The sequence below is a fragment of the Balaenoptera musculus genome, chromosome 5, assembly GCF_009873245.2.
Source record: "Balaenoptera musculus isolate JJ_BM4_2016_0621 chromosome 5, mBalMus1.pri.v3, whole genome shotgun sequence".
NCBI lineage: Eukaryota > Metazoa > Chordata > Mammalia > Artiodactyla > Balaenopteridae > Balaenoptera > Balaenoptera musculus.
In genome coordinates, this window is record NC_045789.1 from 137,381,485 (window position 1) to 137,406,958 (window position 25,474).

The window sequence follows — 25,474 nt, forward strand, 5'->3', positions numbered from 1 at the left end:
GTCCCTGCCTGTCTGCCCAGCTGGTGGGGAGACAAGCTGCAGACAGCGACACGAGCCTGCCACGGGGAGGGCGAAGAGGCTGCCTGGGTCCCAGCGCCAGGGTCAGCACCTCTGTCCCCCCCCCCCCCCCGCCCCCCGGCGGTAAGCTGCAAGCCTCAAGGGCAGAGTCGCTAATGAGCCAGTGTCCCCAGGGCGCTGCAGAAATGCTGTGGATTCTTCCTGGTTTCAGATGTCAGCACTGCCCCTTCCTGGGCTGGGTTCCCAGACTCACGTCAGGCTGGACACTCAGACGGTCTGCCCTCTCACCTCACCCCGCCTTTGGTCGGGTTCCCCAGAAGCAGACCTGAGCCTTTGCTCACTGTGTTGTGGATATGCAGGGGGTGCCCCTGTGCTTAGGACACGCACGCCGAGGAATTGAAGGTAAAGGGATGTCATGTCTGCAACTCGCCCTCAAATATCCCAGGAGAAAATCTGTGCGAGAGACAGAGACAGGGAGATAGAGAGAGACAGAGACAGGGAGATAGATAGAGAGAGACACAGGTAGAGAGACAAAGAGAGACAGAGACAGAGAGCGAAGAGGAGAGAATAGGCTTTGCGAGGACTTCTTGAGGAATGGACACTAAGATCAGAGCCGCCCAAGGAAGGGAGAGGAAAATCCCCAGGACGATGGCTGACTCCAGAAAACGGGAAAGGTCAGGCCTGGTCGTCTCCAGGGGGTCTGGGACTCAGAACTGTTGCAGAGGGGCACGTGAGCAGGATAGGCGGTGGACAAAGTGCTGTAAATCAGAGTGGGGAAGGGGAGAGGGTGTCAAGACCACTCAGTGGGGAGAGTATAGCCTTTTAAACAAATGGTGCTGGGACCACGGCATCCCACATGCAAATGAATGAAGTTGGGTCCCTACTTCACCCCATATAGAGAAATTAACTCAAAATGGATCATAGTCCTAAATGGGAGAGCCAAAGCTATAAAACTCTTAGAAGAAAATGCAGGAATAAATCTTTGTGACCTTGGGTTACAAAGGCTTCTTAGATATGTCAGGGTTAGGCAGAGGCTTCTTAGATACGTCACCAAAAGCACAAGCAACAAAAGAGAAAATAGACAAATTGGACTCCATGTTAAAATTAAACTCTTGTGCTTCAAAGGATACCAGTGAAAAGACAATTCACAGAATGGGAGAAAACATTTGCAAATTATATATTTCATAAAGGGATTTTATCCAGAATATATAAAGAACTCTTATAACTCAATAATAAAAAGGCATGTAACCCAGTTTAAAGTTGGGCAAATAATCTGAATAGACATTTCTCCAAAGAAAATATTCAAATGGCCAATAAGCACATGAAAAGATGCCCAACATTAGGGAAATGCAAATCCAAACCACAATGGGATACCACCTCATATATAGTAGGATAACTACACTAATTTTTTAAAAGACAGAAAATAAAAGGTATTGGCAAGGATGTGGAGAAATCAGAGCCTCACTGCTGATGGTAACGTGAAATGGTGCAGTCACTCTGGAAAACAGTTCCTCAAATGGTTAAACATAGAATTACCATATGACTCAGCAATTCCACTCCTAGGTATGTACCCAAGAGAATTGTAAACTTATGGCCACACAAATTTACATACGAATGTTCACAGTGTTTTCCATAACGGAAACAAGCCAAACATCCATTAATGGATAACAATGGATTACAAATGGACATGTAATATGTGGTATATCCACACGATGGAACATTACTTAGTCATAAAAAGGAATGAAGAACTGATACATGCGACAACATGGTTGAACCTTGAAAACATGGTGCTCAGTGAAAGAAGCCAGTCACAACAGGACCACGTGTTGTATGATTCCATTTACATGAAATGTCCAGAATAGGCAAATCCATGGAGACAGAAAATAGATTAGCAGTTACCAGGGGCTGGGTGAAGGGGAAATGGAGAGCGACAGCTGACGGGTACAGGGTTTCTTTTTAGGGTGATGGAAATGTTCTAAAATTAATTGTAGGGATGGTCGTACATACTTGTGAATATATTGAAAGACCACTGAATCGTACTCTATAAAAGGGTGAATTGTATGGCACGTGAGTTATATCCCGATGAAGTTGTTATATTGTTTTAAAACCAAGGGGGGGGAAATTCTGTGGCAGTCCACTGGTTAGGACTCAACCGTGACTCACTGCCGTGGCCCAGGTTCAATCCCTGGTCGGGGAACTAAGATCCCACAAGCCACATGGCACAGCCAGAATAAATAGATAAAATAAAACCAAGGGGGATGGTTAGAAACTGAGATTTCGGAGGTGGAGCAGTTTCTGGTGATATAAGAGCCGGGACCAAGGAGGGCTGGAGGAGGAATTCCCTGCAGTGAGGAGTCCTGGGAACAGGTTACCGGATGTGCTGTCACATTGTCACTCGGTGGGGATGGGGACTGATGTCCGGGATTTGGGAGAGAGGGGAGGGGTGGGCTCAGGCCAGGGGAGTGGATGAGAGTCAAAGAGATGATGGGTGGGTGAGGGGCGTGTGTTTAAGCCTGGAAACCGTCATCCACAGGGCTGGGAGTTGTGGGGTACACTTAGTCCTGAGGTACTTAGAGGAGGCGGTACCCAGGCTGAGAGGTGGGGACGGGGGCCCTGGTTCTTTACTGCCTGGTCAGCTGGTTACCTGGCGGCAGCCGAGAGCGATGTAGTGCACAGGAGGGTGAGAACCAAGTGTGCCCTTTTTTTTTTTTAAATAAATTTACTTATTTTTATTTTTGTTTATTTTTGGCTGTGTTGGGTCTTCGTTGCTGCGTGCGGGCTTTCTCTAGTTGAGGCGAGCGGGGGCCACTCTTCGTTGCGGTATGCGGGCTTCTCATTGCGGTGGCTTCTCTTGTTGCGGAGCACGGGCTCTAGGCACGCGGGCTTCAGTAGTTGTGGCGCACGGGCTCAGTAGTCGTGGCTCGCGGGCTCTAGAGTGCAGGCTCAGTAGTTGTGGCGCACAGGCTTCGTTGCTCCGCGGCATGTGGGATCTTCCCGGACCAGGGCTCGAACCCGTGTCCCCTACGTTGGCAGGAGGATTCTTAACCACTGCGCCACCAGGGAAGCCCAGTGTGCCCATTTTAAGGAAGAGGAAACCGAGGGTCAGAGAGGTGAAAGAGCACTGACACGGTCACACAGCAGGGCGTGGCAGAGCCTAGAACTTGAGCTTGGAGCCCCCTGCATCCTGGAGCTGGCTCATGGCTATACCATGCGCTGCCTCCCAAAGTGCCAGGCGTAGGCCATGCCCACGCCTCCTGCAGGGATGCTCAGAGCCAACTAGCGATTCTCCCCTGACATGTGCGGTCCAGAGAGTGCCAGTGGACTTGGCAGGCTGGCTGCGCACGGTGGGGTCCACAGGGTGGAGAGCCCCATGGCCTCCCTGGTTCTGGATGTCCAGTGTGGCCAGGCTCTGGGCTCCAGCACACATGCAGTGCCTGGGGACTGCCTAGGGGCAGAGAAGGGCATGGGCTCTGGAGTCAGACAGACCCAAGTTCAAATCCTAGCCTTGGGTGAGACTCGGTGATCTCTTGGTCTCAGGTCCTCACCTGCACAAAGGGAACCTTGTCATGGGGGCATAATAGAGACAGTGCCCAGCAATGGCAGGTGCTCTGTAAGTGGCAGGTGCATAACCCCCACCACTTGTCTGAGCTCTCCTCTTGAATCTACGTTTATTGTCAGGGTCTGGCTGGGCACAGGTAACTGCAGGAAACTCAAATCAAGCTGACTTCAACATTACAGAGGATTTACTGGCTCAATCGACTGATAGCTTAGAAACAACAGCTTCAGGCATGGCATGATCCAGGCTCAAGACCAGCTTGCTTTCTCTCCTTTTCTCAGTTCCACTCCTCAGTTAGCTCCATTTCAAGGCAGACTGTCTCCTCAAGGTCATCAGATGGCTGTCAGTCCCACTTTTCCTGGCTCCCACGCTGAGGGAAAGTGTCTGGGCAGAAGGAAATGTTTCTTCCTAACAGTGTCAGCGAATGGTACCTTATGTGGATTGGCTCTTGTTGGGTAAAGGACCCACCCCTGAACCAATCACCATGGAAGGGGGATGGGATATGCTGACAAGCTCAGCCCATCAGGGCTCACGCTTGAATGGCACTGGGTTCAGACCCACCTGAGTTTCATGACGGAGGACAGGAAACCAGGCTCCAATTGATTGGGAAAATGGCAAGTGGTTCTCAAAAAGCACCAGGATCTGCCTCCAGAGCTTATACTGTCACAGGGTGGGTGCTGGGAGGTCTGCCCTGGGTCCAGGTTGAGAGGCTGAGGTAGCTGCGGGGAGCCCGGCCTGGCAGGAGAAACATGGGTGTGAGGTTCTGCCAGGTCAAGGAACAAAGGGGGGTGGGCTGCCCTGGAGGGTGTGTGGGAGGGGCTCCCATCCCTGAGGGGGTGCAAGCCCATCAGGAGGACGCTCAGTGGGGACTCTAGACTCTTGTGGGACTCCCTCTGGCCCGGAGCAGGTCATCTTTGTGACTGTGTGACCTCAGTCTCCAACTGCCCACCCCACAAACCAGGGCCCAGCTGTGTGGCCCGCCGGTCAGCACCCAGGTCTGCCGTGCCTGGCTGTGTGGCCCTGGGTGACTCACTTCACCTCCCTAAGCCTGAAACATGGGGATGGGAAGAGTTTCTGCACAGGGACCCCCCGGGGGTTAAACCACACCTGGGCACAGAGCATGGTGGGAACGGGTTTGACATTAGGACCGTTGACGGGGCGGGGGCCTAGGGAGCACCTGTGTCCCATTAGCGGCAGGAGAGCTCGGAGCGGAGTCCCAGCGGGCCAGCAGGCGGCCTCCTCGCCCTCAGTTCTGAAGTGCTTCCTCTCTGGCTCACCTTCAGTCTAGCAGCCCGCTGGGACCGTGTGGACGCAGCTCAGGGGTCCCCAAGAGCAGTGTGGCCCAGGGGCGAGGGGAAAGGGGCGCCAGATCCCTGCCCGTCACTCCCAACAAGCCTGTCCATCCTGACGCCCTGGATGGCCAGAGTGACTGTTTCTGGGCATCAGCTTGCCCCCCCAGCTCCGGCGAGGATGGAGGAGGGCCCCAGGGGCTGAAAGAAAGGCTGGCGGCTCCTCAGAGGGTGGACGGAGGCCCAGCAGCCTCCAGGACAGCTGCTCCGTTGGCTGGGGGGTGAGTCGGCTGTCCAGGAAGGGCCGCCTTGCTGGACAGCATGTTCCCTTCCAGGAGTGGGGTGGGCCGCTCTGGTCCAGGGGAGGGTCACGTCCAACTCCTGTCAGCATTGAGGTGGGGCAGGGTGATTTCCAAGAAGGGCTTGGGCTGCAGACAGTCAAAGCTGAGAATTGTTGTCTTAAAAGAAGGGAAAAGGACCAAGCCCTGCTGGCCAGGCGGCTCTGGTTTCATCATTTCAATCAGCCGGGACCCCTTTAAGACGTCTGCCCGCTCCTTCCTTTCAGCTTTCCTTGCCTGGCCCTCATTCAGGTCTGCTGGTTCCAAACCAGCTTTTGTAGGAGAGGCACGTTGCCTGGGTTCCAACCCCGATTCTGCAGCTCCCTTGCTCGCTGTGTGACCTTGGGCAAGTTATCGAACCTCTGTGCCCTGCTCTTTTCATCTGTGAAACGGGCATGTCAATGGGAGGATGTGGTGAGGACCAGACACAGATGCTTTGTGCTGTTACATAGTAGAGGCTCAGTCATGTGACCTTTGGTTAACAATTAGCCTGGCATCTCTGCAACCCACCTCCCCTTCTTGGGCCTCAGTTTTCCCTTCTATAAAATGGACGTGGAACAGAAGTGTGGTGCTGGGGTAAGAGCATGAACTTTGGGGTCAGATTCAACTATTTTCTAACCCTGGGTCCATTGCCTAATGGCTTCGGGGTCTTGGGAAAGCCACTCAACCTCTCCTAGCTTGGTTTTCTGCTCCCGTGAGGTAGGTGTAACTAGTGCCCGCCTTGTGGTACTTAAAGAAACTCCCCGAGAAAGGGCAGAGCTGGGCCAGCAGGCGGGGCCCAGGAGCGGCTATCTCCGGGGCTGGGACTTGGCCCCAAGGTCTGCCTCCCCTCCTCCAGGCTGTTGTCCCCCCACCCCTCCAGCTGCTTCCCTTGACTTGCTCCCTCTGTCCCCTCAGAGTTAACGACACACTTACTGAGCCCTCACCTCCTGTATTCATTTATTTGTGCCACAAAACAAATCACCACAAACCTAGTGGCTGGAAACAACGCACATGTATTGTCTCATGGTATCTGCGGGGCAAGACTCCGGCACGACTTAGCTGGTCCTCACTCAGGGTCTCACACAGTGTTGGCTGCCTGCACCCCCAACTAGAGGCTCAGCGGGGATGACATCTTCAGGCCCTTCAGGCTGTTGGCAGAATTCATTTCCTTGCGGTTGTAGGACTGAGGTCCCCACTGTCTTGCGGGCTGTCAGCTGGGGACCACTCAGCTCCTAGAGGTCACCCCAGGTCCTTGCCTTGTGGCCCCCTCCATGGGTCCCTCACACTTCCAATCTCTCTACACTTTGAGCCTCTGACTTCAGGATGGGCCCAGGCCCTTTTAAGGGCTCACCTGATTAGGTCAGGCCCACCCATACTCAAGGGGCATATGAAGGGTGTGTACACCGGGGGCAGGAACCTTGGGGGCCATCTTACAGCCCTACCTGCTGCCTCTGTTGGTCCTTAGGAACCCCAGGAGGAAGTTTCCTTCTTTTCATTCTCTAGATAGATAGAAAACTGAGGCCCAAGGTCACAAGGCAACTAATAGAGAAGAAACATGATGACCAGCCTCTGATGTTTGCAGCCTTCTTTTTTTTTCTTTATTATTATTATTATTTTAAATTTTCTTTACTATTATTTTTGCTTTTTGGCTGCGTCGGGTCTTAGTTGCAGCACACGGGATCTTCACTGAAGCGCGTGAGCTCAGTAGTTGTGGCGAATGGGTTTAGTTACCCCATGGCATGTGGGATCTCAGTTCCCCCACCAGGGATCGAACCCACAACCCCTGCATTGGAAGGCGGACTCTTTACCCCCGGACCACCAGGGAAGTCCCTGCAGCCTTCTTTTGTAGATAAGGGAACTGATGTTTTCTCCACAGTCTCCTGGGGTCCAGCAAAGTCCAGAGGTGGGAATTACAGGAGCAGCATTTAGCTCAATCGAAGGAAGAACATTCTAACAACGGGAAGGATTGCCTTAATGGGTAGTGAGCTCCCCGTCACTAGAGGTGTGCAAGCAGAGTGTCCACCTCTGTGAAGGGAATGCCCAGATCTGCTGGTCTCAGTCACTGTGTAGCTTCTTTCAGCTCAGTCTCTGAGACTTACCTTCCTGCCACCTGGGACTGTCATCTGGCTGGAAAATGCTGAGCCTAGCATGGGGTGATCAGAGCTGGACTGCAGGCAGCTGCTCCTGACTCTGCTGCCTTCGTGGTTGGGTCAGGGATGGATGTGAGAACCATCATAAGACACACTGAGACTTTTGCTGGGACTGCAGGGGAAGAGGCCCCTTAGAGGATGTGAGTCTGGTTCTGCTGGCAGCCATCCTGCAACCCCTAGAGCCTGAGAATGAAACCAGCGCCACGGGGAGCACAGCCCAGATGGGCCAGAGGACACTGTGAGTTCCTGGATCAGGCCATACCTGACGTTAGATCACCTTGCACCTTCCAGGAAGGTGCACCGATAAGCCCTCTTTTGCTGAAGCCAGTTGGAGTGGGGCTTTCTGTCGCTTACCTGCAAACAACTTGGGGCCAAGGCATCACCTTGCACCTGGATCTCTGCAGAATCCCCCGCCAGGTCCCCTACTTTTTGCACACCCCCTTCTGGCCAATCCAGGCCCTCATGTAGCCAGAGCGAGCTGTCTCAAAACAGCTGACCTTGCTGTGCTGCCCCTTCTCCTCCTCCAGGGGTCCCCACTGCCCTAGAGAGAAGGCTTGCCTTCCCTAACCATGCTGGCCCCCTCTGCACCCCTGCACCCTCTCCTGGGGCTCCCTGTCTTCCTGCTCTGTCCAGCAAACCCCTCCCCAGCATTCAGAGCCCATTCAGGGAAGGCTCTCCTTTCCCCTGGGCCCCAGAGTGGCCCCCGTCCAGCCCCCAGGCTTCCCTCTGTCCCAGCATCCTCCGTGCGTGCTGTCATGGTGTGGTTGCCCCGAGACAGTGCAGTGAACTGGCCGTGGGCATGCGCTCTGGAGCCATACACCCTGGGTCCATATCTTGCTCCGTCTCGGGCAGGCTCTGTGCCTTTGGCCACCTTACCCCACCTCTCTGTGCCTTGGCTGCCCCACCTGCAAAATGGGGATTACAGTAGCACCTATTCCCCAGGGTCCCCCGAGCAGTCCTGAGTGCTAGCTGGTGCCTGCCCCTCCCCCTCTGCCCCTGGAGGCCAGGGGCCAGGGAGGACACAGGGGTGAGGAGGGAAGTCTCTCTCTCAGAGAGACTCACCTCCTCCAAGTGTGGTAAGGGCCAAGGGGCTGGGGGCTGAAGACAGAGCGGGTCCCACCCACCCTGACCCCCTCCCCCCCCAACCCTGTGCCGGGGGCCCACCCTCTGAGTCACCCACTAACATGGGCTGACGAATCTTACTGCAGGCCGAGGTGCGGCTGGGATGCCAAGTCCCCAAAGTGACCTAAGTCATGACCTCATCCAATGTGAAGCCTTAGACAAAGTTCAGGTCAAAGGGCAGAGGCTTCCCAGAGCTTGGAGAGTTCGACCCGAGGACCAAGGCCCGGCCGGCTGTCCAGCTCTGTGCAGAGACAGAGGCCTGCAGTGGAGGTCCCCCAGGGCTCCCGCCTGGATGGACTCAATTCCATTCCGATCAGTGTAAGTAACCTTGGCCAACGCCCAGCCTGGCCAGCGCTGGGGAGATGAGACACTGTCCCTCTCTGTGAGGGGCTGACAACTGGAGCAGAGTCAGGCACGACCCAGGTGGTGACCATACTATGATGGCAACCTGGAGCAAGGTCACTCTCTATAGCAGGAACCCCTACCTGCAGATGCAAGACCCTGAGCCCCACAGAAAATATCCCTTTGGCCCAAGAATTCAGGGGCGTCTCCCATAGGGCGCTTCTCCTGAGCTCACAAATGAGGCAGAGTCTGCAGGGAACACGACTGCCCTCTGCCCACCGCTCGCTGCTCTGCCGGTAGTCAGGGACGTGCCAGGCAACCCCACCGGTCTCCCCGCCTGGGCCCTTGGGCGCCAGGCTATGGGGAGAACGCCTCGGTCCCCTGGGCTGTGTTTTGCTAGAGGGTCCCAGAGCAGAGTGTCTGGGGCCCTCGTTGACATGGTTCTGACGGCCTTCAGTCCTCATGGCCTGCTCCCCTCTTCTGGAACCTTCTCACCCTGCTGTGTTGTGTGCCGAGAGTCACATGAGCTGACCCAGCCCGCGCACTGAAAGGTTCGTGGAGCTCTTTCCCTGCGGTGTAGTGTGTTACATGGGAAGGCGTTCTCACGAGCGAGTGAGGCCAGCTCTCAGCAAGTTCGGTATCACAAGCTCCTGCTTCTGAATGAGGTTCTAGGATGTCCCACCAAGCTTGGGCACTTACTGCAGAGCCCCCCTGCTCCCCCTGGGCCAGGCTGAATCCCACCTGCTAAGGAATGGAGCTTCTTGCAGGATCCCTAGGCTGGCTTGCCCCTCATTCCCACTGAGAGCTATTTTCTGGGGAGCCACACGGGACCGGCTGTGGAAGGTGTCAGGCCATCCTGCAGAATCCTTTCTGAGGCTCCCTGGGGACACCTCTTTCCCGTTAGTAGTGAGAAGTCAGGCTGCTTTGGAGTAATGGCTTCTTTCTGCAACATGGACATCACGTTTCCATCTTCACCTTGGCTACCAGGAAGCTGGGAGCCAAATTTATGGGCATGCACTCAAAAATAGCATCTTGTGACAAGAATTTGTATCTTAGCTCCACCTCTGGTTTCCCATTATTTTTCTATCACTCGTTTTTGCTTTACTTGATTTCTCTTCCTTCCTTTTGATCTTGTTCTTGTTTGTAAAAGGCCTTAAGTAGCAACGGTGGGGGTAACGGGGAGTCAATATAAATGAATGAATAATAAATAGGAAGAGCCTCCACCTTCCTTGAAGCACCACCTGGGAGCATCCTAGGCCTTCGAGGACGTTCACCCACAGGAGGGGAGACTCAGATCCCGCGGGAGGGGTTCCTGCAGCAGGCGGGGAAGCCACCGAAGGTGCCCTGCTTTGCACCCAGAGGCAGGATGGAGAGGGAGCAGCAGGGGGCGCTGCTCCCTCCGTCTCCCCGGCAGCTGCACTAACATGTGGAAACAGATTCCCTTTTTACCGACAGAGCACTCTGGGCCTGGGGCCAGCCATGCTCACTGCAGCCTCTGTGAGAGGGGCCTGCCTATTTCAGGCAAAAACAAAGGCAACCCCAGGGACTGCACCCCAGTTTCAGAGGGGAGAAGGGAAGCGACGGATGGGTCCTTTCACTTCGGGCCTCAGTTTCCCCATCTGTACAAGGGGAATAAATATCCCCTTCGCACGACGGTTGTAAAGGTCAGATCAGGTGACCGTTGGGGGCAGTGTGGTCTTGAGGGAAGAGCATGGACTGAGTCCCAGGCTGCCACACACCGTGACCCGTGCATCCCACAGCTTCCTTCAAGGATCGCGATACCCGCCTCCCAGGGCAGCCGTGACTATGGCACCAAATCATGTAAGCAGAGCACCTGAACAGCCGCAGGGCCCAAGAACAGCAGGCTTTGTCCCGTGTAAACTGTAGAGGGCTGTGAGAGCTCTGGTCTGCAGCTGTGGCCAGCCCAGGGACCTCTCTGAGACTCAGTTTCCCCACCTGCAGACAAAAGGTTTAGAAGAAATGAGCTCTCGGTCCTACCCAGGTCTCTGCTTTTCTGTGCGCTGGAGCATCCCGGCAGGGTTGGGTGTCTGGCATGCCGAGGCCCCCCAAGGAGCCAGCTCTGGGTCATGGTGCCCCCAGGACGTCCTGGGCCCATGGGCCACTCCCTCTGCCCCTCAGGCCTGCACCCTCCCTAGAGGAGAGACAAACCAGGAGCCCTGGCCAGGGCTGGGGGAGGCCCAGACCAGCCCTGTGGTCCCCCACCCCTGGCATTCTGGGTTATTCCAAGAAAGGCCTGAAATTCTCCACATCTTCAAAGCAAAATGCATTTCCAGTTTTTCGAGGCAGAAGTGCATATCCCATTGCCCTTTGTCAAAGGGCCTTTTAGAAAGGGAAGACCCACGCTCCTCCGGCCCGTTCTCCTGCTGACCTTCAACCCTACGCTCACGGCCACTGCCTCTCAGGGGCCCCAGCTCCCCTTCTGTACCCCAGCCTGAGCCACTTCCTCCAGCGTGCCTGTCTGATGGGCCACATCCCGTCTGACCTCTCAGCAGTGCCCAGTCCCTCAAGGACACCAAGGCCCTCAGGGACCAGACACAGTCCCTCCCCCCCCCCCACCCCCAGCTCCCTCTCCCTCCTCTGAGCCAGAGGTTCCTAACCTGGGTGTCTGAAAACTTCGATGAAAAAGAAAAAATCTTTATTTTCACCAACCCCTCCCCTGAAGCCCAGCATATCCTTCCATGGTGAAGCAGGCCCAAGCCACGGGGCCCCTGTGACCCTGTCACCGAGAGGAACACAGGTATTTCCCCCCATGCTGCAGAGGCTGCAGGCACCTCTAGACCCCCTTGTGCTCTGAAATCTGGCCGGGTGTCCCACTGCTGGCCAGATCTTATTTAAGGGGTTCACAGAGAAGCCATGTACTTACCGTGGATTTATTTGCAGTTTTATATGTTTAAATAACTGGATTAATAAGAGCATTACTTCCCCTAGTAACGCCGTGCAGCTTGTTTTACACATTTAAAAGACATTATTCCGAGCAGGGCTCTCCAGACTTCACCAGGCAGCCTAAGGGCCTGCCAGAGAGGGTACAGACCCCCAGCTCCAGGGTCTGCACCCGAGGGCTTTCTTTGCCGAATGGGTCGCCACTCTGACTTGCCTTTGCTTCTGGACCCTTGGCCTAGGTGGGGCAGAGCTCCTGGCTTGACCCCGCCAGCCCCCAGGCCCATGACCGCATCCAGACCTTGCACCCTCTTATTTATTTATTTATTTGGCTGCTCCAGGTCTTAGTTACGGCATGCAGGATCTTTAGTTGCGGCATACGGGATCTGGTTCCCTGACCAGGGATCGAACCCGGGCCCCCTGCATTGGGAGCACGGAGTCTTAAACACTGGACCACCAGGGAAGTCCCAGACCCTACACCCTCTTGAAGCTCACCTCCAAAGGAGGGTTCTGCCCTCTCCTCGGATCCCCACAGCCCTCGTCACGCTGATGACATCATGGTCACCAGGCTCTGGGCCCTCGGGCGGGGCCTGGGTCTGAAGTGGCTTTTCAGAGACCGTGTGCGGAATAATCAGGATGAAGCAGCCTCCCGGTCCCGTGGGCCGACTGCGTGCCACGCACAAGGTGCTTGTGGACATTCCTCCGCCATCCACTGCGTGGGACTCTCCCTACATCCTGTGAGGCAGCAAGTGCTATTCCTTCCCCTTTCGTGCAGAGGAAACTGAGGCACAGAGCTGTAAGACAACTGCCAGGGCCACAGAGCACCGAGAGCCGGGCTGCAACCGGACAGACCCTGTCCAGAGCCTGGGGGAGCCCATCCTCCAAGCTCTGAAGACTGAGGACAATGGGGTGGGGGGGGGCACTTCCTGAAGGTTTGTCCCCAGTGGAGGTGGGGAGCCAGGAGGGGTGACATCCATCCCTCCCACCAACGTGGATTGGTCCGGGTCTGTCCGGAGGGCTTCCTGGCTGAGGCGGCCTGGGGTGCGGGAGGGGCGCCGGGGGCGGAGGAGAGGGAGGGGAGGCAGGCTGGGGAGGAGGAGCTGGGACGGTCTGGCCTTGCCCATTTCTATGAGGGGGAGGGTGATGGGGGGAGTAGCTGAGGTCACTGGAACTCAGTCATGAACTCGGCTAGCTCAGGGATTCCCAGGGGTGCCGGAGGCCTGCACACTGGCGGCTCCTCCTCCCCAAGGCCCCTACCCGGGGGCGGGGTCGCAGAATATCCATCACACCGGTTTCCCAGACCGGGCAGGCCCAGCTTTCGGCCGCGGGTGGGTCCAGGCCCGGAAGGCCGGGCGGGGGCGGTTGGGCCGGGGCGGAGCTGGCGGAGGGGCCGGGCCGCCCCCTTCCAGCGAGGGCGGGCGGGAGGCCGGCGCCTTTAAACGCGGCGGGGCCGGCTACCCGCAGACCGTCTGCCCGGAGGGAGTGGGCGCCTCCCCAGTCCCCCGGGTTCTCCGCGCCCCGGGCATGTCTCTGCGGTCCCGGCGCCCGCCCGCCTGAGCCGCCGGCGCGTGTGGCCGCGCTCCCGCCCGCGTTCCCTCCGTCGGCGCCCGGAGCAGCGGCCTCGGTGCGCCCCTGGCCGGTCCCCCGCGCTGCCGCCCGCCGCGGGCCCGTCCGCCATGCAGGCGCGGGCGCTGCTCCTGGCCGCCCTGGTCGCGCTGGCGCTGGCCCGGGAGCCCCTGGCCACGTCGTGCCCCGCGCGCTGCGACGTGTCACGGTGCCCGAGTCCCCGCTGTCCCGGCGGCTACGTGCCCGACCTCTGCAACTGCTGCCTGGTGTGCGCCGCCGTCGAGGGCGAGCCGTGCGGCCGCGCCGTAGACTCGCCGTGCGGGGAGAGCCTGGAGTGTGTGCGCGGCGTGTGTCGGTGTCGCTGGGCGCACGCCGTGTGCGGCACCGACGGGCACACCTACACCAACGTGTGCGCGCTGCAGGCGGCCAGCCGCCGCGCGCTGCAGCTCTCCGGGACGCCCGTGCGCCAGCTGCAGAAGGGCGCCTGCCCATCGGGTAAGCGCTCGGTCGGGCTGCTCCGCTAGCACTGCGGGGGGGTGGAATGAAGCAGTCTCCTGGGGAAACAGGCTCAGAGCCGGGGCGGAGCCTCAAGGTCCACACTTCCCGGGCACAAGGGATGGTTTTTTTGAGAAATCATCCAACCAGCCTTCTGGTCTTCCAGGTGGGGAAACTGAGGCTGGGAGAGGTAAAGTGCTGTCTCCAGGGTCACAGAAGTAGGTGAAACCCGGTGCTCTCCTAACCACCCCGAGGGGCCTGGTCTAGCTCTACATCTCTCCAGCCTCTGGCCTCATCAAAACTTACCCATGTTGTGTCTCATTTCCCCTGGTCCCCATATCCCTCCCTGCCTGGGTGTTGGATGCAAAGCAGTCTTTCCTGGCCTTAAATATCCAGTCTGGATATTCAAGAGACACCAATTGAGTGACATGTGGTGTTTTCTTTCTTGTCTTGCACTGCGCTTAAAACGCATGTCCCCGGAGGGCTGTTTAGGAATGGGGAGCGGGCTTGTGGGGCCTCTGGACCGCTTGGAGCTCCGTGGGGACCGGCCGTTGGGGTAGGAAATTTCTCAGTCCCGTCAAACCTTAGAACAGCCTCCCGTAACCTGGCCTTGGCTCTGGGTGGCTTCTTGCCACACAGGTTGACCCTGTGGAAGAAAATGCTGGAAAGCCCTTATTTGTTTGGGGCACCTCTTAGAAATGCAGGCTCCGGTGTTGGTTCCGCAGGAGCTCTGAGTGCAACCACCTGCACTGGGCCCGGAGTTCACGGCGATGGAGTTGTCAGGCCCTGTGTGTGCCCTCAGCCCACAGCTGCCCGCCAGGAGATGCTGACCGCCAGAACAGGCTCTACCGTGGGGAGCACGGCTGCCTGGGGTGCCGGGAAACCTTCAGGGGTGAGGGGCATCTAAGCTGAATCTCCAAGGATGGGGACGCGTCTTCCAGGTAGCGGGAGGGATAGGCTTTCTGGGAAGAGAAGACAGCGTGAACCACCACGTGGAGGCATGTGCATGGTGAGCCACGTAGCCCAGAGCAATTGTTGTGCAGCGGATGCGTGTGCGCGCGTGCGTGCGTAGGCTTGTGAGAGACGCCCAAGGCTGGGCAGCTTGGCTGGGACAGGACCACAGGTGGCCCATAAATGTCGTGTTTTAGGCTTTATCCTGTAGGCCAGGCTTCCCGAATCATGTCTGGGATTCTGAAAATAAGTGTCCTGTGGCCCCAAAAGTTTGGGAAAGTGAACGCCAGCCCTGCAATGGGGATTCACACTCCGCTTGAGTCTATCAGAGCTTCTGAGAACACCTACAGCAAGGAAAAAAAAAAAAAAACCCACAAAATGATAAAACCCAGGGTTTCCCAAGAGAACTTCAACAGAGCTCTTTCCTGGCAGGACACACGTGACCTCCTCCTGGCACACCGGGGTTCCGGGGAGCCCGGTTTGGGAAGCATTATGTGGGATTAGCCATGATTATACGGGAGAGCCACTGAAGGGTTTTAAGAGAAGTGAGGGTGATGAGGTCAGTCTTGTGCTTGGATTGTGCCCAGGAGACTGGGAGCATGGTGCCACTCGGCATCATGGAGATGGGCGTTATCATTTCTTGAGCACCCACCGCACCTTCTGACTTGGGGCTTGGAACCAGCCACCTGGTGGGTCTGGGAGGCAGAGGGCTCAGGGTGGGCCTGGCGCCTGCCCACTGCAGCTCAGTGGTGTCTGTGGGCCCGTTCCCAGTGCCAACCCCCCCAAGTAGTGGATGCTGTTAGAATCAGGCTTCAGGGTGCCGGGAGTCAGCAGGGAGGTTGGAGGTGGTCCAGGCATTTTGAAACCTTTATTCTTGACTGAGGGAGTCCACGAATGTGAAGCACCTTCTCTGTGTGTCCCGCTGGCCGTGGGCTGGTAACAAGGCCCCCTGTAATGAGGCAGACCCCATCTGTGTCCTGGAGAACCTCAGACGGTGGGGGAAACACAGGAGGGTGAGAAGAGGACGGTAGCTCCGTGACCACAGACAGACGTCTGTCCAGCACCTGGGCTCAGTAGGTGCTGTGGAATGAGAGACTGGCCCACGTGGTGGGTGTCCCTCCTTGCATACCTCCAGTGATGAGGGTTCACTACCTATCCGTGGAGCTCTTGTGTACTCCCATGTCTGTGCTAGGCAGATACTACACGGTGTGGGTGAATATCTATCAATGGGAGAGTAAAACCCAGAGAACTGTGTGCAGAGGGTCTGAGTAGAGCAGAGGTGTCCCTTTTCACAGCCTGTCTGCCTACAACTGCAGACAAATAGGCCTTCAAGCGTGCAGTTAAATCAGAATCTCAAGCCCTGGGCGGTTCACAACGTGGCAGTTAATCATCAGCTTTTATTGTTCAGCCCCAGTGCAGGTGCCAACAGAGGCTCTCGGCTCTATTTATTTAAGCGCTTTGTTGGCTTTCGATTTTTAATCCTCTTAGCAGCTTCCTGGGGCCTTGTGGGTCTCAGAATTCTGCATTCAGGACTCATCAGGCATCCCCACTCCTCTCACTCCCCCTGCCCAGACAGCAGAGCTGAACTGCAGCATCTGTTGGCTCCTGAGGACTCGTGAAGAGCCAGGAGTCCAGCCAAGAGGCGCTTAAGGCCCAGGGTGCTGTGCAGCTGTCCTTTTCCCTCCAGGGCTTGGCCTGGGAAGCACCCTCGCCCTCCACACTCACTGAGCTGGTCTGGAGGTGCACTGGGATCCCACAGCACCCCGTCCAGTCTGTCTTCCCAGGCCTCTCCCCTTCCCATGCACCTCCACACAGTGGCCTGAGGGGGCGGGTATGAGACGCACATCTCCCCAGCCCAGAGCCCTGCTGTGACTCTGGGACCACTGCCTTTGGGACCAAGCAGGACTTCTGATGCAGCCTGCAGGCTCAGTACGTCCTGGCCTCTGCAGCCTGCCCACCATCACCACCACCAGCCGAGTCCTTGTGAAATCCCTGATCATCTGTGTTGTGAGGGACAGATGACAATGTGTGGAACTCAGGGGAGGAAGAACCCATCTCCGGGATGGGGAGAGACATAGATCAGGGAGGGCTTCCTGGAGGAGGTGGCATCTAAACAGCCATGGAGAGGTTGATGCAAAGAGAGCCTGTGCTGAGGAGGACAGCAGGAAATGCTGAGCATAAGCTGGTGCCAGATGGAGGAGCTGTGAGGGTGACCCATCTTTTGGAGGTGAGGGACCCCTGAAGGCTTATGGGTAACAGGTGTGCAGAGTGGGTACAGGTGCCCAGCTAGTGCGAGTCTGGTGCCCTGAGGAGGAAGAACTGATGAGGCCTGAGCTAGGGGGACAGCCGAGGGGGGCAGGCTCCAGAGGCATTAGTATCTCCTGACTGATGGGGATAGGGAGTCAGGGTGGGTGGCGGGGCCTCTCCTGGAGCAGCGGGTTCGGAGAGTTGTGATCAGGTTCTGGCGGGGGGCTCTGGCGTGGAGGGTGTCTAGTGGGGCACGGGGTTCCCTGACAAGAGCCTGGCTGATGCGTGGCCCTGTCCGTGTGTTGGTGGCAGTACTGCTCTGTTTGTGTCACTGAGAAGGGGTGGCCTAGGTTTGGGACAGGGTAGCAGGCTTATCACCTCTCCAGGCTTTGGGGGCCCCGCCATGACCTGTGAGGCCTGTGGAGCCCCACTGCCCCCCCCAGCCCAAATCCAGGTCCGTCCTTGCCTTCAAGTTCACATCCGAGGGGACCCAGCAGAGGCACCCAGCCGCTTTGGGGATGAACTGCCCTGACTTGGTCACACTGCGAGCATTGTGCTCGGTGAGCTGGAGCAAGGGTGTGCCAGGCTCAACCCACTGGCTGCGTCCACCTGGCCTGACACGTACCTCTCAGCTGCCAGGAGCTCTGGGGAAAATGAGGGCAAGCAGAGATTCACTTGGCCTCCGTGGAAGCCTGGGGTTCGTGCACACTGGATGACGGAGTAGCCCTCGGCTGACGGAGTATAGCCCTCGGCTGACCGAGTGAGCCGGCGTGTCCTGCCAGAGGGTCTGAAAGTGGCCTCCTCCTGGGCCTGCTGTGAGGGTGAGAAGCCACCAGTCTTTACCAGGGTCAAGGGCGAGACCTTGTGCTCTGGGCTAAACACACATCGTGTCTGGGTGTTTTTGTCACGGCACTTTAGAAGAAAAGACTCATCAAGGTGTAGTGGGCTGCCCGAGGTCACCAGGTGAGGAGGCACAGCTGTGCTGAACCCGGGTCCTCCTGACTGCATCTAGTGCCCTGTACCCCGGGCAGGCCTCCAGCACCTTGAGGAAGTGGCCTCCCTGCTTCGTTTTGATAAGGGTGTTGAATAAACAGGTGGGAAAGAGAATAAAATCACAGACCCCTTAGCGTCAGTGTAGCAAAGATGTGGCCAGGACGTGTGGGTGTGTGCACATCCCAAACTGAATGCCTGGTCTGGTGCAGAGGGTAGCAGTGCACAACCTGCCCAACTGTATTCTCTAGCCCCTCCAGCAAATAATGGGCAGAGCCACAACCGAGACCCAGGTCTGTTCCCGGCTGCTCAGGGGTGAGTCCCAGCTCTACCACTTCCCGTGGAGAGACGCTGCAAGTCTAAGCTCTCCACGCCTCAGTTTCTTCATCTGTGAAATGGGGACAACAGATCCTCCTCACTGGGTCATTGACAATCAATGAGATAATGAATTTCAAGTGCTTTGCACGATGTAAGCATTAATTAATAGGCGTTAGTGGGAATAAACCTAAATGTTAACAAGTGGACGTATCTGACATAAGTGGAGTTTGTGAGAGGAAGGTGGGGCAGGGGAGGACGGGAAGGAGCTGGAGGGCAGTGTTTGTGGAGCGGCTGCCACGTGCCAGGCCCTGCCCACGGCGGTTCCACTGGCCTCGCTTAGTACCCACGTCACAGCTGAGGAGCCTGAACCCAGAGGAGTCAGCTGATGGACCAGTCAGGGCAGGGAGGGCTTCCTGTAAGAGGAGGAGCAGGGGCTGACCCCACCGTGGCTTCTGTGGCTTGGGCGGCCCTGTGGGCAGCCCGGAGTCCTGCCTGGCCTGTGGGGCCCCTTTGACAAAGCACAAACGAGCTGATAGCCGAGCCCTCTCCTCCACAGGGTTGGCTGCAGCCCCAGTGGGATTCACAGCCAGAAAAGCCAGGCTGGCCCTAAGCTGAGGACCGGCCAAGGCTGGGCTCTCCTGGGGGCGGGACAGCCAGTCACCCTGGCTGAGGACCAGCACGGGGAGAGAGACGTGCCGGGGGTCAGGGGTCTGGGACCTGGCTGCGGGCCTTGGCGGGTCTCCTGACCTCTCTGAGCCTTTTTCCTCACCTGTAAAATGGGTGAAGATCCCTGCCCTGAAGAACTGCTGTGAGAACTCCCTGCTGTCATAAGTGCCCGGAACCCCGGCTGGCGTGGCCCACGGAGAGGGAGGCCCGGCTGCAGCCCTCAGCCCTGGGTTCCAGAGACGGGAGCCGGGTGGTCACAGACAGCAGCATCGGCCCCCGGGAGCTGTAGCCACCGTCTTTGGCTGGGGGGAGACAGTTCACTTGGGGACAGGCATGTTTTCAAGAAAAAGAAAAACACAGGCAGGGAGCCATCCTGGGAACTAATCAGACCCGGAGGGCGGCTCTTGGGGCTTCGAAGCCTGCCCCTTGTGGGTGGTGGGTGGGGCCTGGGGTGAGGGCGAGAGGCTGTGGAGGAGGCCCTGGTAATTCCCCTGCTCCCCTGCTGCTCTCCGCTCACCACTGTGGGTCAGGGGCGCCCAGCCCACGGGGACAGTCTCGAAGGACAGGTCTGGGAGGGGTCGCCAGGTGCCTTGGGCCCCAGACGAGTGAGCTCGGTCACTGAGCCCACTGAGTCAGGGCAGGCTCCCCAGGGGAGGTGTGTTGGCCTGGGCCTGGGGGTGATGAGGGAGGGACTGATTACAAAGGTTTGGGGGGGCACTTCAGAGCACGCATGCTTGGGGCACTAGAGCCGAGGGTACCGGGTCGGGGGCGTGCGGAGGCAGCAAGGCTGCAGATGTAGATGGGACCTGGACACCCAGGTCCGTGAGCCCTGCTGAGACGTCGCCATCTGGCCTGCAGGCTGTAGTCAGCGCTATGGACGGATGGGCACAGCCTGGGACCTTGTGGGCACCTGCGGATGGCCCCTCCATTCCCAGCGCTTACCTAACTACTGGTTGACGCAGGGGCGGTGTCTTCTGATTGCAGGAGGCAATAGAAGAAGGGGCAGTGACCTCGGAGTTAGAGGAAAGAACTGGGTCTCAGTCCTGGCTCTGCCCATTGTGCGCTGGACGGGTAATGCATACGGTTGTGCAGGTTGCGCACTGCACAATTCCAAGGGCGGTAGTCACGCTGTGATGTTTGTTAAGAATGGTCCTGGAGCTGTGCAGTACACAACCCGTGCAGCAGTATCAGTGGCCCTGTGGGGTGTCTGGGCCAGTCAGTGTCCCACCCTGGGCCTCGATTTCCCCATCCATTCCATGGCAGTCGTGACTGTCCAGAGCTGGCACATCATAGGTCCTCTTTCAGGGTCTGCCGCTGTGCCGGAAGCCCTGCCATGCAGAAATGTGGGAGGTGGAGCCCCGGGCCCCACCTGGCTCCCTGCCAGCCCTTCTCCCCGTCCCTTTCCGCCCTGGCTGTGCCCCTTCCTCTTGCGGGAGGGCACTACCGCTGGACACCTGGCCTTGTTTGCTTTGCTCTGTGTCAAGTTCTTCCTGACTAGAACTTCCAAAGCCTGTGGATTGCAGCTTATTTTTGAAAACAAACAAACAAAAAATGCTAACAGCTGAATCTGGTCAAGACTGACTGTTGACTTCAGAACTTTGGCTCCAGGACAGTGTGAGGGTGGGGATGGGGGTTGTCAAAACCCCCAAATAAACAGAGTCTGCCTCCCAGCCGTGGGGCCCAAGGTTTTCATGTGGAAAGAGGCAGTGGGAACCACGTCTTCCCTTCCCACTGATTCATGGGATGATTCATCTCTGTGTGGGGAGGAGGACCAGGAAGCAGGCCCTGCCCGCCTCCCACCTCCTCCCCGCCACCCACCTCGCCGGCTTAAAGGGACAGGGCCTGGCGGGGCCTGTGGCACCAGGCGGCTGACCCAGGAGCTCCGCACGGGAGCCCCAGGCCGTGGGGTCAGGGCGGGCGCGGGCTCTGAAGTCCATGGGACCTGGCGCTAGCTCCAGGCCTGTCTCCACCCTAAACCATCTTTGTCTCCGGCCTGTTTCCTGGGACACACTGACGCTGCTCGTGTGAGGCTGCTCCCCCCAAAAGCTGGTTAACAGGCTGAACGATGTTCTTTGTGGCGGTGTTTGCAGACCTACTGTGTGCTGGGCCGGATGGGGTCAAGCAGAGCATGCTCGTCCTTGGGTTAGGGTTAGGGTTAGGCCCTCCCTCCCGTGCCCCCTCTCAAGGGCTGCCCTGGGGGTTCGCGTATGCTGGTTACAGCTGGGCTATCGGGGGATCCGGACATGTCTGTGTCCCAGAGGAGCTGGTGCCTGGGTGGGAGGTGAGCCCCGCCCGGCTTCTCCTTGGAGCTTCCACAGCCCTCCAGTCACCAGGGCCCTGCCGGGGATGGTGGGAAACACAGCCCGGCCTCTTGCTGTCTCACACCCCGCCCCAGCTCACAGCCCGTCCAGGCCTTCCTCTCTCCCTTCTGTTTCTTTCTATATCTAACTTGCTTACGGGAGAACATTTGGAAAATCCACAAAAGGAAACAAAATCACTCATAACTTTACCTCTGCCCCCGAATATCCACCATGAAATATTCTGATGTGTTTCCCGCCAGCCTTTGGCCTATGAATATTTTACAGAGGGTTTTTGTTTTTAAATCGTCATATGAAATTGAATGTCGCCTATTTTAAGTGATCTCTGGAGAGGCCACATTGGAAAGAAAAGCACTTGGAGGGAGGCCGCCGTGCCGTCCAGATCTGCGGGCGGCCAGGTCAGCTCCTTGGCTGCTTGGGCAGCTCGGGGCGCTCAGCCTGCGGGACCTGGGCTGGGTCAGCCAGGGGCTGGACAGACGCGCCTAAAGCTTTGGAGTCACTGAGATCTGGGATCGAGTCACGTGGCAACGCAGCCTCTTCTGATCAGATGTTTTCACCCCTCCTCTGTCTTATTCACACTGGGCCCGGTTTGGAGTCGGCCGAATCCACCCATAGCTGCCCTCATGCGTGATGCTGTGTCTTTGCATCTCTGTTCCCCTCCCGGTGTGCTCTTCCAGGCCTGGATTAGGGGTGCCGCTGGACTCCCCCATCTCACCCTGGGCCTCCCCCTGTCCCGTCACTGGTCACACAGTGCTGTGCCTGGCTGGTCACTGGCCTGTCCCCAGCACTGAGCACACACATGGAAAGCACTCAGCCTCCCTATGAGAGCGAGTGTGGTGGGTGAGGCATTATGCTGGGAGCCCCAAGGAGGGCTGGAAGAAGACTGCCAGGGGGGCTGCCTGGAGGAGGCGAGATTTGAGCTGCACCCAGGACAGGCCAGAGCATCGTGGTAGGGAAAACTGGGGAGCGGTCCATGTGGGAATTGTGGATGATGGAGCAGAGACTGGGGGTAAATGGCCCCCACAGTTTACAGAGCAGGGAGGGGTGACACCTAGCCTCACCCGCCTGGGCTTGCCTGTTCCAGCATGGCATGGTGGGCACGAGCCTTGGCCAGAGGAAATCCAGGCCTGGTGCTGAGTCCTCCCCCTTGCCTGGGGTCCTCCGGGACCTTGGTGATGTGGGGGTTGCCTGGCAGGGGAGCTTTCTTGTCAGAAAGCAAAACCTGGAAGGGGCAACAAGGTTGGTGGCTGGCTTCCTTCCCTGCGCCTTTAAGATAGAGCATGAATGCAGGTTCCCAGTGCCCTTGGGATTGGGCAGGCAGAGCTAGGCTCGGGCCCCACAGGCTAGCTGACGGGTAGCTTCTCCTCCAGAGTTTCAGGGACTGTTGGCTATCCACGTGGAAATAAACATGCCTGGCACCCATGTGTGCTGGGAGAGGCAGAGCCGTGGCCCGGCATGGGCCTTGCCCACAAACACAACCTCTGAATCTTAGATGCAACCCCTCCACTGGGCTTTGCCTCTGGGAGGAGGGCTCTGGGCACAGCGGCCCCTGGCGGCCGCAGTTTGATCATCAGGGGGCCACGAGGTGGCCCGCCGCGGGCCACGTCTCCCAGCCAGTCTCCAGCCACCCCGGATAGGCGGCCTTTGATTCAGGCTGACCGCAGGGGGCTGGGCCCACCGTGGCCGGCGCCCACAGGCTGGTTGAGAGGCAGACATCACAGGATCTGTGGGGTGGGCCCTGCTCGCCTCCCCAGACCAAGGAGCCCAAGGCAAGCTCTCCTCTGTGTCCCGAGTCCCAGCTCAGGCTTAATTCACAGTCAGGGCCTTGAGGGGCCACGGGGGGGAGGGGAGGGCCCTAAGGAAGGGAGCCCTGCAGCCCCTGTCCTGGTTCTCCTCGAACTGAGCCTCAAGTTTCCCCACCTTTAGGATGGAGCTGATGACCCCTGCCCTGGCTTCCCCCCTGGACAGCTGCGGAGACGAGTCGGGCCGTGGATGGGGACCGCACTTGTCCACGGATGTTTATGAGGCGCCGACTGTGGGCTTGCACGCTGCTCCTGTGCTGCACCCAACCTGCTCCCTCCCGTCCCTTTGGACAACCAGGAAAACCAGATTTTCACTAGATCCTGATTATCGGTCACTTCCCAGAGACCATCGAGAGACATCAGCTGCAAAGCTGGACCTTACAGGCCGAGCCCTCTTTGTTCACCAGCATCAGGGAGCAGGGTGGGTGGTGGGCTCCCCCCTTCCCCTCCCACCCCTGCCGAGGCAGGGAGCATTTCAGTTTGCAAGTCACAGCCTATTCCCACAGCTCCCTGGGGGATGGGGGTGGAGAGGCATCTTTGGTCTCACATTTCAGGTGAGGTGTCGAGGCCCAGAGAGGGTAAGTGATTTGCCTAAAGCCACACAGCTGGAGCTCAATGGTGCTCAGCCCAGTACTCATTTCAGGCCCTGGGAGCCCTTACAAGCAGGGCTGCGCAGCGTGGGTTCCAGACAGCACCGGTCTCTGGCGGGGACCTGGGAGACCCCAGCATGTGCCCGAACAGGGAGACCAAAGGGGTGTGGGCCTTGTGCCACCCACACGTCTCAGGCCTGTGGTCCTGGCGAGCAGCAGCCCCACTGCTGACGGCAGCAGAAATCTGAGCCGGCAAATGTTCCAGGGAAGGTTGTGAGCTGCCTGGCAAGCCAGCCTGGGGCCTGGCTAAGTTAGACACAGATCAGCGTCGGGGTTGTGGTGGGGGGCCCTGGCGACTCAGACAGCGGCAGCCGACCTGGCCCAGATGGGGGCCACGCCATGGCCAGGAGCGGGCAGCTCAGAAGGGACCACCCAGGGGCTTCTGCTGTAACCTTGTCCAGCCACTGCAGTAGCCCAAGGCCTTGAGGGACAGGCCAGAGCTGGCAAGGGGAAGGGTCGGTTTCCTCACGCCAGGGCATTGCTGTATCTGAGAGAAAGGGCAAGGGCCCTGGGGGACTAGCCCAGATCCAGCGTGAGCGTCACGTCAGTGCTGTGTGGCCCAGGGCAAGTGTTCTGACCTCTCTGAGCCTCCTGGCCGGGCTGGCGATGTGAGGTGAGGAAGCTCAGCATTAACCATCCTTGGGGCGAGTGAGCTCCCCTTCCCAAATGTCTGGGCCGCACTAAAGCACCTGGTTCTTCTGCCAGTACAGGTCTCCACCAGCTGACCAGCCCGCGGTACAAGTTCAACTTCATCGCTGACGTGGTGGAGAAGATCGCGCCGGCCGTGGTCCACATAGAACTCTTCCTGAGGTACGTGGAGCCCCCCTCGCCTCTCCAAGGTCTCCCCCCCGCCCTTTGCTGGGCCCAAAGTAGACTCAATTCTAGCACTGGGGGGCAGTAGAAAGCAGAGCGGGCGTGGGGTCCGGCGGGCCTCGCTCAGACTGCCGGACTGCTGTAGCCCTTGCTGGGGATGCCCCCTCTCTGACCCTGACCTCCTCACCTAAGGAGACAGAAAGCACCCCTCAGGTGACCGGGCTGTGGCACGAGCAGGTGCGAGGTCGGGGGTTGCTGAGGTGTCACAGGGACACTGCAGACCGCTGGCTCCCGTGGAATCCTGGGGTCTAGTCCCAAATTGACTTACACCCCGCAAAGAGAAGACACGAAGAGCATGACTTTTCTCACATTTAAAGTGTTTCTTCCATCGAGTTTCCTAACCTTTTGGCCAGTAGCAGCCCAGAGGAGACACACAGGGTCAGAACCCCACTCCATCCTGTTGGAATCGGAGGGAGCCAGGCCCCCGCGTGCCGCGCTGCCCGAGGGGACGGTCACTGAGGCCTCGGCCACGACCCCAGGGCCTCGCTTGACTTCACAGCACTCTCCCCAGGTGGTGGAGGCCGGCCAGTGTCATTAAGCCCGCCTGAGGCACAGAGGACCAGGTGGCCCTGGGGGTTCCCAGGAGTGGGCAGACTTGCTCGCGCCCTGACTCCTGGCCCCAGCACAGGGCCCCCTGCTCGCTGGCCGTGGAGCTTGATTAGTGGGAGCCCTTGTCACTGGGCGTCGCTGCCCCCCATCTCTGGAGGGCAGGGACCGTGCTCACCACTGACGGTGCTCCGTGCGGGGCGGGGCGGGGGAGACTGACGGTGTGAGCTCAGCAACGTCCTCAGGCACCTGCTGTGTGCCCATCGCCGCACGGGCTGCCTTTCCTACAGCTCCTGTGCTGCTCCAAACAGCCCTGCTGTGTGCCCGCCTCCTAAAGGAGACACCAGGACCGGGCAG

The 25,474-nt window shown here is 58.3% G+C and overlaps 1 protein-coding gene across 3 annotated transcripts in view; it reads left to right on the forward strand.

Moving 5' to 3' along the window:
* The first annotated feature begins 13,368 nt into the window (after nucleotides 1–13,368).
* HTRA3 (HtrA serine peptidase 3) overlaps nucleotides 13,369–25,474 on the forward strand; it is a 32,991-nt gene continuing 20,885 nt past the window's right edge. For all 3 annotated transcript variants that reach the window (XM_036853960.1, XM_036853961.1, XM_036853962.1), the window contains exons 1-2: nucleotides 13,369–13,756; nucleotides 24,409–24,508. In XM_036853960.1, coding sequence (XP_036709855.1) covers nucleotides 13,372–13,756; nucleotides 24,409–24,508 — 485 coding nt within the window. In that variant the 5' untranslated portion in view covers nucleotides 13,369–13,371. The remainder of the gene's footprint in view (nucleotides 13,757–24,408; nucleotides 24,509–25,474) is intronic.